The sequence below is a fragment of the Lycorma delicatula genome, chromosome 1 (assembly GCF_047948215.1).
Source record: "Lycorma delicatula isolate Av1 chromosome 1, ASM4794821v1, whole genome shotgun sequence".
Lineage (NCBI taxonomy): Eukaryota > Metazoa > Arthropoda > Insecta > Hemiptera > Fulgoridae > Lycorma > Lycorma delicatula.
In genome coordinates this window covers 172,262,686-172,275,180 of record NC_134455.1, presented here as the reverse complement: position 1 = coordinate 172,275,180, position 12,495 = coordinate 172,262,686, and the positions used below count along the sequence as shown (strand labels likewise).

The 12,495-nt window shown below is 30.8% G+C and overlaps 1 protein-coding gene across 1 annotated transcript in view; it reads right to left on the bottom strand.

The window, feature by feature from the left end:
* Window positions 1–8,845, bottom strand: part of LOC142317708 (zwei Ig domain protein zig-8-like) — a 191,955-nt gene extending 183,110 nt beyond the window's left edge. Inside the window, exons 1-2 of the mRNA XM_075354255.1 lie at window positions 8,638–8,845; window positions 2,688–2,863 (exon numbers count right to left, since the gene is read on the bottom strand). Of these exons, the coding sequence (XP_075210370.1) occupies window positions 2,688–2,863; window positions 8,638–8,845 (384 nt within the window). The remainder of the gene's footprint in view (window positions 1–2,687; window positions 2,864–8,637) is intronic.
* Between the last annotated feature and the right edge of the window lie 3,650 nt (window positions 8,846–12,495).

The window sequence follows — 12,495 nt, the reverse complement described above, 5'->3', positions numbered from 1 at the left end:
CGCCGCAGTTATGGATGTACATAATAGGAGGAAGTATTACTTTCCCGTTGAATATATATGATAAGGTATGGGGTTTTTAACGCAAATTTTTACAACGTAAAATTTTAGCAATATTTGGACAGTCAGGTGAACATTCTAGCAGCTAATCTTCTAGACAACAGTGAAAATATTTGGAGATTTAAATGATAACGCCTGCTAGACTTGGGATATCCGAGTGACTCTTGAACTAGTTTGATATCAGACATGTGAATAACCTCTTTAATAAGCCTTAGTGAGAAGCTCTGTTTCCTTCTATTTCTTTTCGTGAACTTGTTTTGCTATTATTTTTTTTTATTTTCATATACTTTTAATAATGTTGTAGATTCTTTTTTGGTTTGTTTTTTTTTTTAATAGATTATTGTGATTATTTGAATGGTATAACTCCAATTGAATGCGATTGTGTTTGTCTATATAGACTTTTTATGTACATGTAATTTATTTTAAGTTTACTGAGGGTGTTCGATGGAAACCCGTCTTTATGTGTATTTTTTAAATGAAACTTAATTGTGGTTCCTTAATCGGAACTAGCAATAAAAATCTCTTTCGGCACGCCGAAGGCGGAGGTAGATTTCAACGGTGCTATACAGGGATAAAAAACATTTCCATCTTAAAGTTAAAACAAATTCAAATTTACTCAATACGACAATGGTTACACGTGGAAAAAAGTTCACATGTTTAGAATACTACAAGCCCCATTTTTCTTACAATTCCAGCAAAATTTTGGTCATCTCTTGCCGTAAGAGTTGCTCATATCAAAAATTGTTTCAGTAAAACGTTTTAGGTAATGTTTACCTAAAAGTAAGTGAACTAAGGACCACTTTAAACCGATTCGATACTGTGCCTATTAAGGGAGGTATGATTTTTTTGTTTTTGAAACCCAATTTTTTCCACCCCCTGGGACAATGGTTGGTGATATCAAAAAACTTTACTTAGATAAGTTTTAGGCCCTTATCAAAAAAAACAGTAGGAACTTTAAACGAATTTGATATTTCACTTAAGAAAGTTATCGCGAAATTTTTTTTTTTTTCGAAAAAGCCCCCTATTCTATCCCTATGGTACAATTTTTCTCATTAACGAACACGATTAAGATTTTGGGTTGTTATATTTTATGTATCAATTTGAAAGTGATTGGCCCAAAAGAAAGTGAAATATATATATATTTCACTTTCTTGTGGGCATGATCACTGCGCCAAACAGTTTCAAATTGATACATAAAATATATAGGTCAAAAATATATATAGATAAATTTATTTATAAGCATTTGAACTGACGGTGTTTTTGGAGTCTGGGGGATGTGAAATGTCGAAATTTTCCGGTAGTTGAATCATGGTACTCATTACAATAAGTAGCTTTCTTACGTAATACACGATTTGTGAGACAAAAAGAGAATTCGTTTAGGGGATAGGGGGATATCACAATAAATCAATTTCTATTCTCTTCAGAGGAATTTTAGAGAAAAATTTCTTAATGCAAATCTTTTACCTACAATGCATATTTCAATAATTCAAAATATCTTTGTTTTCAAAAAAAAAACATCCACCCTCCCGACTTAAAATTAGAAAAATGTATTTGTTCTTTTGCTTCGCATTGAATATTTTTCAATGATTTTAAAAGTATATCCTTCGTAAACAGAACTAACAAAAAATTTAGAATCCGAACCTAAAATACAGAAAAGTTTTTTTAATATTTCATTTTTATTATTTAGCCTCTACTGAACGGGTGCGAGATTTAGAAGAAATTTTCTTTAGCAAATTTATTAAATTTAATCTATATATGAAACATTTTTAGAGAAATGTTTTTTTTTTTTTTAAATTTACTTCCCCCCTCTAAAAAATATTCTGTAATTTTGATGTTTTTTTTGTGTTTTGGCTCTAATTCTTTTAATTTTTATTATTATTTTTTTGTCGTCACTTAAAAGCCTATTACAATTAAAGTAGCTATAGCACCTATAATATATTTATATCATATTTAATTGTTGTATTACTTGTTAAAATGTTTAATTTTTATATTCTCAAAACGTTTGCTATTTAAAAAAAAATATGATTTAAAATTTCCCTTCCCAATTTATCAGATTATCCTGAAAAACAAAATACAAAACTGTTTATTTTAGCCGATTCAAAATCCCTTCTCGGTATTTTCACTACTGTACTGCAGTAAGAAAGTTCTTTACTGTGCTGTTTTCTTTGTAACTAAAAATGTTTAGAAAACTAGCTTTTGTTTGTAAATAATAAAAAATAATTATTTTATGGGTTCTGATGTAGAAAGTATGAAGAAAAATTAATCTTTAAAATAGGTTCAAGTATTGAAAAAATAAGTAAAAAGGTAATAAAAATTTGTAATTTGTTGATTCCGTCCATATTAATTTAAATGAGTATTACTCATCTTTACATGATAGTAATCTTTTAAAAATTATCGATTTTATTATTTTTATCACTGTTCTGATGATGGCTTCTAACATTTTCACTGTTGTTAAAAAAGATATTTCAGTAAAGTTTGCTTGATATTCCAAGGGGCAGAGCAAAGTTTTCCTACTCAATCTGGATCTGCAGACAATAGGTGTTTATTTATAATTATATTAAGCGTATGATTATGACTCGTAAATACTTAATATACATTAATTATTTAAGAAAAAATTAATTTAAACTTACAGTTCTGTTTCCGATGTGTTTCACTCTACATCTTAGAAGAGCTGTTTGTCCTACAACTGCTGTAACGTTCCTTGGAGAGATGTCATCAAAATATGGTCGTTCTTGAGGGAATAGATGTGGACTTGGTGGCTGCGGAGGGCGGGGTGGAGGCCTAGCTCCTCTGGGACCAGATTCCCCTGTAAAAGCCAAGATCTTATTATCAATTTTTCTCAAACTGATAAATTTATATAACTATCACATACAATCTATATTATTTTAATTAAATTTTTAACTTATATACATTTAATAATTATGTCTTTTTTGTTATTCTTTTATAAGTATGATCTATTAGTTAACTAAGGCAAAATCAAATGTTTTTCTATAGGTATCATTAATTTATTTTAAATAGGTTCTCAAAATGGAATTACTACTTTACAACTCCAAGTTATAAACAATTTGCTCAATAATCGTAGCTCCAGTGAACAATAAATTTTATGTTCATAATATTGTGCACAGTCTTGTCAACAATATTCACAAAGTTTGCTGAAAATTAAATCAAATTTAATCTTGAGTTTTTGAAATCTATCCTTTAATTATATGAAAATTTAATTTTTTAACCAAGTAAATGATTTATAAAACGCGGAGAACAAAATATAAATGTTTTTATTCTTCATAAGATATAATTTTTATAGATATTTTTAATTTTCATTAAATATAAAATCATTGGTAAAAAAAATCGTTTTATGTAAACTACTACATGAATTGAAAATCCCATATTTATGAAATAAATATGGAGATTAGTCTAATGTACAAATATTTTTTGTTAAGGAGTATATTTTTTCAGATACACTTTCATAAACCACAATAACCAATTAATGGCTGTAATACGCATTTTTTTTATAGAAATAATAGGCCTGTAATTTAATACTTCATGCAATACTTTTAAAATATAAAAACATATTCAGTAAAGTGATACTTCCTCTTTTTACCAGATTTTGATATCTCACTCGATAAATATTAAAAGACTCGCATTTCAGTAAATAATAATAACGTCAATTATCTGTCCGTTTCCATTTTCTAGACTATTTATAAATTTTTTATATACTGCCGCTCAAGCACACAATTGAAATAGCAACTTTTGAGCCTATTTCATAAAAATTGACACAGCCATTCTAGTGTTTAAATTTCAATTAATAATGCATAACATTATCAAATGTATTATCGTTGTTCCACAGTTTCGTAAAGACACAGTTTTACCAGCTGATGAGATTTATCTATGTAAGTCCTCTGATTAAGTATTTGTAAAAGGTTTTTTTTCTGTCAGCGAAATATCTTTACCGATTTTTTTAAGTTTGACTACTAGTTTTTCTAACTTTTATTGAATAACTTATGAACAAAACATCTTGAAATTACAAATAGGCCTCTCTGACATCTACTTATCCAGGTTTTTATCTGGCTTTCAAGACTAGCAACATTCCTTCAGCCACTTACATTATTCCCAAATTTTTTGTTTAAGGCTCTTACCAGATGAAAAGAAATATAAAAGGGAATGAGAGTAAAAGAGAGAAAAAATAAAACGAATATCCCATTATTGCATCAGACAAGACGGAATCACTTCAAAGTCAGTTTCGCGAGAACTAAGACGACAGTGATGTCAGCAGGAGGGTGGTGAAAGCAATTTGAACTTGCCTACAAATGCCTTCAAAAATATTCACAAAACGGGTGGTTATGTACTGTTCTACTTTTGCTTTCCGTCATTTTCACTAACATTTCTTTTGCACTCGAATCTAACTTCTCATACCACTGTACTTTTATTCGAACCGCACCATCATAATTTCTTTTACGCTTCACTACAACCAAAGCTTGAAAAAAAGACTATTTTAATCCACATCGCTTATCATAATAATATGAACCTCGCAATTTTTTTGCTTCCAACATTTAATATATGACTATTATAATGTAGTTGATCCCTTTACGAAAAAGTTAAAAATATTATTTATGAAAGAGTATCTGTACTTAAGCATTATTTTGTAATTTTTTCTTTAAATATACAGTTTTATTGCCGCTCATCTTCAGCTGATTTTTAATACAAGACTTCAAACCGTAATTAATAGATTAACATGAATTAATATTATTCTATTAATATTAATTAATAGAATAGTATGAAACTGTGAATCCCAATAGCAATTCTTTTACATGAAAAACAGTCTTTAATTGTTTTTAAACCTACAATATTTATTGACTACAATTTTATAATAAAGAAAAATGTATTTTTTTTTTTTAAATTTCAATTAGAAAAAGGTTTCTTAAGTCTATTGATAATTTAAATTAAAAATCTACATTTTTTTTCAATTTATCTTCTGTAATAAAACTTTTATTTTTAATATTGTATTATAATTTACTAAATCGTATCTTATTGGCAAGACCGCTTTAGAAATCAAGTCATTCATTGATCCTTAATTTATAATGCGATTACAAAGTTTATTAAACTTCAGGTTTTAAAATAAATCAGTGATGCGTAAAATTGATACTAAATTATTAGGACGGTTGAAAATATCTTACTTTATTTTTTTTCCAGTTTAATGAATATTTTTTATTTATATAAGTGACGTAAAATAGAAATTTTAAGATTTATTTTTTCGTAATGGGTACTACAGCTGTCACCTACCTGCTTTTAAAAAAACCTACACTATTTTCAGTTCATTACACCAATATTAAGCGTATTTTCTAATCTCTTAACAAAAGTGGATTTTACAAATGTAAATTTAATTTGTTATCCAAAAGTGTAACAATATATACTATTTATATAGGTCCTCCCATCTTATAATTTTTGTCCACTGTGATACTTTTAGATTCTTTAACAGATAAATTAATTATTTTAATAAAATATTCTTCTTCTTATGCGCTTATCAACTATTTTTCACCAGATTATGTTCAAATTATGTCGTAAAGTAAATTGCTTTAACATGTTAGATTAATTTCAGTACATAAATATTCAAGTATTTATATAGTCCAAATATTTTTATTATTTCTTTATTTACCTAAGTGTCCTACTTCACTGGAGAGCTTAAACAAATTGAACTTCATAATTTATTTTACTTCGGTTTTTGAGTTTCTTAAGAAAGTGATCTTGCGGTCTAGGTTTTTATTTAAGAATTCCACAGTGTTTACTCATATGATAAAACCTATTATAACCAAATTATACTATAATTATATTAAATGTTTATGAGAGATTTAATCATCTAATTTTTGTGAATTTTAAATTTAACTTTCTCATAAAGAGTTTCTTTCACTTTTTAACGAAATTAATCCATTTAGTATCGGAATTCTGTAAACTACAAGTAATCAACACTACTAGCATGCGAAAATCTTTCTGTTGTAGATCTGTTATAAAATAGATGTAGTAAATGCAATTTATCGATCAACAAGTAATCTGTAACTACGTTGTCTTCAGTTCTATTATTTTTCTTCCCATAGCTTAATTGTATACAATATATTCAGGTTATTTGTTTTCATGTTTTCCTATTTCCTATTAAATGTTACCATCAGTAAAGAGATTAGAATTGTTATTATTTCCTGTTTATTTACCAGAAGAGCTTGAAATTCTGATCTAATGTTTATATTTCAAATAAAGAACTAATATCTGCATGTCAGACAATGAGAATTAATTATAGAGAAAATATGGAAAACATAAAAGGTCATGAAAATAGTAATCGGCCCTTCATTGAATTATTTTCATTAAAAAAGTATACAATATAAATTATTATAATGTTATATAATTTGTAACAAAATCCGGCGAGAAAAATGGAAATTATAAAAAAATTAATTTTCTTTATAATATAGGTATCTATCTGTTCCGTTTTCACTCCCTCATACCGTCGGGTGCTGAAACCTAGCGGCGGCTAGGATGCCCACAGCAACCTATGATAGTCACCAGACCATCACGCCACATACGTCACATGCTGCTCCATCGAGCACTGTACGTAGCGTCTTTCACCAGTCTGCACTCATACCTGACCCAAGCGGTCGTGTCCGGATGGACTCTCTCAATTCTTGTTCAGATGATCATTACTTAGCTTATTTAAGTTTTATTTAGCTTATATTTGCTATTTTTAACATTAAGTTATAAGTTACAAGTGTTATATTACAAAATTATTTTAAACCGCCAAGATGGCGTACAATTAAACAATCCTTCAGTAATCAACAAGATGTTGTCTTCATTCATCACCTCTGAACACACACAGTCCACCCTAACTCTAAAATTTACCGCAACGCTGTTAACCTAGGGCGTCGCGTTGACGTCGTAACAGTATCTTTCCAAAGGTGAATGAAATTTTATTGAAGTTTTTAATAAAATGTATACAAATTGAGAAGACTTGTTCGAATATTGAATCCCAGTAATATAATTATCATAACTGTAATTATTGGAGATCTAAGATCTAAGACGACCTGAATCTTTTAATTTACTCTCCTGGAGCCAGACCCGAATCCAAGCATGAACACAGCTACAGCGAGTGCCATCGCCTCAAGCTATCTAGTCGAGAACAGAGGCGGAACCGCCACTGTCGCATCGTTTGTATCTCCAAATGAGGGCCCCAGAGAGACGACATCTATCATCACTAAGTCACCAGTCGTCTTGCGGATATCACACATTAAATCCACCACAAAAGTAAGGACTTCTATCTTTATGAGCATGTGAACACGTCGAACACCTCTACTGGCCATAACTTCGTGTTTTACCGGCGTAGCTGCTCAGAAACATTACCAGTGTCCGTAACACTGATGTGAAGGTCCTCTTCCTTACCTCGATGCGCCGATAATACTATCGGCGCATTCTGCTTCGTCCGGCGACACGGAGTCCTTTACAGTGTGAAGGAGATTCGCTTATGTGCGGCCTGCCGCCTTCACTACCACTGTTGTGGTCGGGAGCCCTGAATGTATCTTCATCGACACCCTACCCACTATGGCACCCAGTAATAACATATCTGTGTGCGCTCGGAGCTTGCAATAGCGCTTCCGAGAAAGATACTCAGTCACACGATAAAAAAGAAGCCCCACCCACCTGTAAGGCCTACAGAAACAGGCATTGACATTCTCACCCAACACCAACCGAGCTGATTCCATCAAGCGATTGAACAAACGTCCCTCATCCTCCGATGAGTCTACTAATACCAAATAATTCAGTCCATCTACATCCACGGACCCACCACCCAAATCCATCGCATGGGTATTGCCAGAAACACCCTGACTAGCTCGCAGTGGGTCCGATGCTTTGAACGGGTTCACTGCCCGAGCATCTCCTCCAACAACGCTGAGGTGGCCCAATAATCTTCCCCATACCAGATTGACCACCTACACAAAGCCATCAGTTCTACTGACATTTTCCAGTACAACAGTGGACGTAAATACTTCCTTTGGCCACCTATAAAGAATCAGCCGGGGCAATTCGCTGTTGACTACCCCACTCTCCAATGCTTTCCGCACATCTATTTCAGGAGTACATCCATTCGTCTTTTGAGTGGCCACATCAGAAGCAACGAAATAAGTTTGCGTAGCTTCATCCACAACGTCAAGTGAGTCGACCGTGCCCTGTTTAACTCCTGAGATGTATCCTCCAGCACGTCTCGGACAGTTCAACCATCCGAGAAATAACATCCATATTATGGGAACACTCCCTAATCTCTGCATTCGTATCTACATGTTGGCTAACTAGAGAACTAAGCTGTCTACCATAACGGAGAAGAATTTCATTATTGACATCACCTCCGCTTGCCAGGATCAGAAATCGCACCAATCGTCACCCTTTCCTTCTTGAGGTTTTCCTCTTCCATCGGGGAGGCATACTCCCGATCCAGATCCGAGGCCTCCTGAAATAAGGAGAAGGAACTCCTACTGCCCGCCTTTGATTTCTTTTTCTCCTCCGTAGCCGGGAGAGAGAGACGCAGTCGTCGTTTCCCAGTCGGCTTCAAACATTTTGTTTCAACACCCACAACAGCACTAGAGCACGCTGCATGCGGCTGAACATCCCCTTCAAGCGGCTTGGCACCAACATTGACTCCAGAGACTGAAACCGACACACCCGCAGCCATCCTATGCCGGCGGATCGATGCCTCTCCCTTCATCCTATCACCAGGTTTACTCAGTAGCCGCTCCTTACGCCTTATCTCCTCGACCACCATTTCCACTAGACTGTCATTTTCACAACTCTCTGACTCAACCTCAAGGAGGATAACCTGGAAGGGCCTCCCTCTACCGGATTTCCTCCCCCCCAACCGGAGTGAAAACCTCACCCGAAGAAGGGGGGACATCCCCGGGTTGATCTTGTTCAGCCATAGCCCAAAAAAAAAAATATATACATATAAATAAACGAAATCATTGAATTAGTTTAAATGAGTCAATGATTCAAGTTAATTCAATCAACTTGATTAACAAAAATATCAGGAAAACACAAAAAAGAGAACTTTTTAAGTATAAAGAAAATCTCAAGTTCAAAACAATAATAAAATAACCTTGCGAGAGGGAATTTATTTTTCTAAATTTCCCTGCTTGAAACAGCTGATAGAAAAATTAAAATTTTTCTAAATCTTAAAACATGTAAAGTTCGAGTTAGGGAGTTACCTAACGTAAAAAACTGAAAAAAAATATAATCAGCTGGGCAACTAATCAACAAGCCTTAGTTATCCTAGGCCAAATTATTAAATCTAGTTTATTTATGAAGAAACAAACGAAAAAGTACACTTTATCTCAATAGGCTTTACATAAATGATTAATATTGACTTCAGAATGTATTTCGGAATGAATATCGGAAAATTAATATTCCATCTTAATTAGGTAGTAATTTATCATCTCAGAAGACAGGAGGTTAACGGGCTTAAATTTCAATTCTTTATAATAAATTATTGTTAATTGAGTTGGTACGGTTTTGATAGCGATACAAAAAAAAATCATCTTTTATTGTAAGTTTGCCAATAATAATTCTTCCTAATGTTTAGTATGGAAGTAAAATACATCATTTTCCAATTAAAGGAAGTATATCAAAAGATAAAATGTAACCATTAATTATTATTATTGACTTCATTTGAACGTAGTATAAAAAAAATTCTTGTGTAATAAAAATATAAATTTATGAGAAATTCTCCATTGAGGGTAGGAAATATATAGAGAAATTATCCTATATATATATATTCTCCCTATATATATATATATATATATATAGGGAGAGAGAGAGATAGAGAGGTAGAAATATTATATAGTAATAAAATTAATTAAACCTGTGTAAACATATGTTTTAATAATATTGAAATATATTTCAATATTAGTATATATTATTAATATAAATATGTCTACTAAAAAAGATAAATAAATAAATGTTAATTTCATTATAAATAATATAGGAATTACAATATAGGAATATATTACAATAATATAGGAATTACATTTTTACAATAAAAAACCATATCAAACAATTTCTTATTCTGTTTTATATAAATATAAAGCTAAAAATATTAAATTTAAAATTCAAAATAATATATTAGGTCAATCGATTACAACTAAAACCGAAATTCAACACGAGCCTGTTTTGTTAAAAGGTTGCAATGAAAACTAAACCAAAATATCTGATCTACGATTACTGATAGAATTTTTACGTATGCTATCAGTAAGTTTATAAAGATATGCAGAATATAGATATATTCTACGTATCTTAATAAAGTTACATTATGTTAGTACTAAACTTTCTCAACTTATAAGCTTTGATCGGTAGTGGTGAACAGCCAGGAGTAAAATACGTGGCTTTTGTGTTGAACAAGAAGGTCGAAGAAGAAGAGGACATATAAGGGGAAGCGCGACAGTCAATAAGTACTAGTACCTTAACTCCCATCCTCCAAAGTGTTGTGTCGGGCACGATGAAATCCCATTGTATTCAACGAGAGTGTAAAGCTTCTTTATTGTAATCCCTCTACATCAAACAGCGTTCTGTATATTACACTTAATTCATGGTTCTTGAAATTGTCAAAAATATTACAAGTAATCAATATTTTTACTAAAAACTAAGTTATAATTACGTTTATTTCTTTCTCTTATTAATACTGACATCTGATAGGATAGTTTTACATAAAATTAATTAATCGTGTAAAGAAATCATTTTTATAATAGTATGGCCTTTATAATAAAATATTCTCGGAACTAAACATGCAGATTAGTTGCTGTCAGTAAAATTGTAAACAATATAAAATAAGTCTTTGTATATACACTGTGTTTATATATATATATATATTTTTTTTTTTATTATACCTAATTTCAATTTACTGCAATGATGTTCAATGCAAGGATATATTTGTTCCTCAAATTTAAGTAAGAAACCAGATACAAAATGTGAATGGCATCTAGAACGTTACAGAAAATATAACATGAAACAAACTAAACGATATAGTTCCATACTAAATCAGAACCAAGTGATCTTATATGTCACAACGAGTTATGTATTATATTATATAGTTACGTATTTTATAAGAGTTTATGTAACATAAACCATAAAACGTTTTTTCCTTTTTAAAAAATCAGAAACGTTTGTATATTTTTTTTTTACTTTTAGAAGACAATTTTGCTATGCATTTAGTCCAGGTAGTCGTATTTACGTGTCCTTTAAGATATAATACACCACTATCTATAATAATTACATAAAGTATTCCACGTAAGGAAAATTTTTATTAGTTCTCGTTAGTGATATAAAATTTAAAATTAGGTAATCTCTTCCAAACGTTTGGAGCTTAAAATAACATAAAATATAATAACTTTCAGGACGAATCGAAATAACTTGATTTACATTAATATATTATAAAAATTACTTGGCTCTCCAGCACTTACAAATGTGTAAAAAAGTGTACAATATACATTTTCAAAGAAATAAAAGAATCACACAGAGCATACTCTTCTGACAGAGATAATGCAACTGTACACTGGGAAAGCAGTACTCATTTCAGATACTGCATACATAGAAAAGCACTTCACACAACACGGATTGAGAGTTCAGTAATCGCCTAATAGAAACGGATCACAAACATGTAAAGATTAACGATCACTAGAGTGTGTGTATATATATATATATATATATATATATATATATATATATATTAAAATACATCGAAGCAATCAACGCCGATATTATAAGTAGGTTAATCCTGTTTAAGAACAATTTTATTTTCTATTTTTGGAATTCTTATCTTAAAATATGAAAAATCTCTGCTCTAACAGGAATTAAAATTCCGTTTCAACGACAGCTGTGATCCTGAATAAAATTTTTTGTCATCTAATAAAGCCCAGGACTTCATAAAAATCATATTAATGATAAAAATTAAAAAATCTTACTTCTGAGAACCATCTAAAAGTCAAGATACATTGTTCAGGAAACCGATTTTCTAATAGCATTAAAAAAAAATTAGTATTGTAGAAAAATTTAACGAAAATTTTAAGGGGATCATCCTCTAGAAGTTAAAAAAACGAAAGATGACGGTCAATTCGACTAAAAGTAAGGATTAACATTAAAAAACAACCGGTCAAATCTAGATCCTTCTCCTTTTATTGATGGTAGTTAAAAAAATAAAATTTCAGAAATCGTCAACAACAGAAAATATATATTATTAATATTGAATAATCAACAATTTTTACTTAAATAAACGATTTTATTTGAAACAAATTTTGAAGAGAACAATATAAATAAAAGAGAGCATTTATGAAAATTTATCACAACCTTACTTACTTTTACAAAGGATATTAATAAAACGCTTTTACTTCGCTTCACAAAGAAAATTTTGTAACATAACCTGCTTTT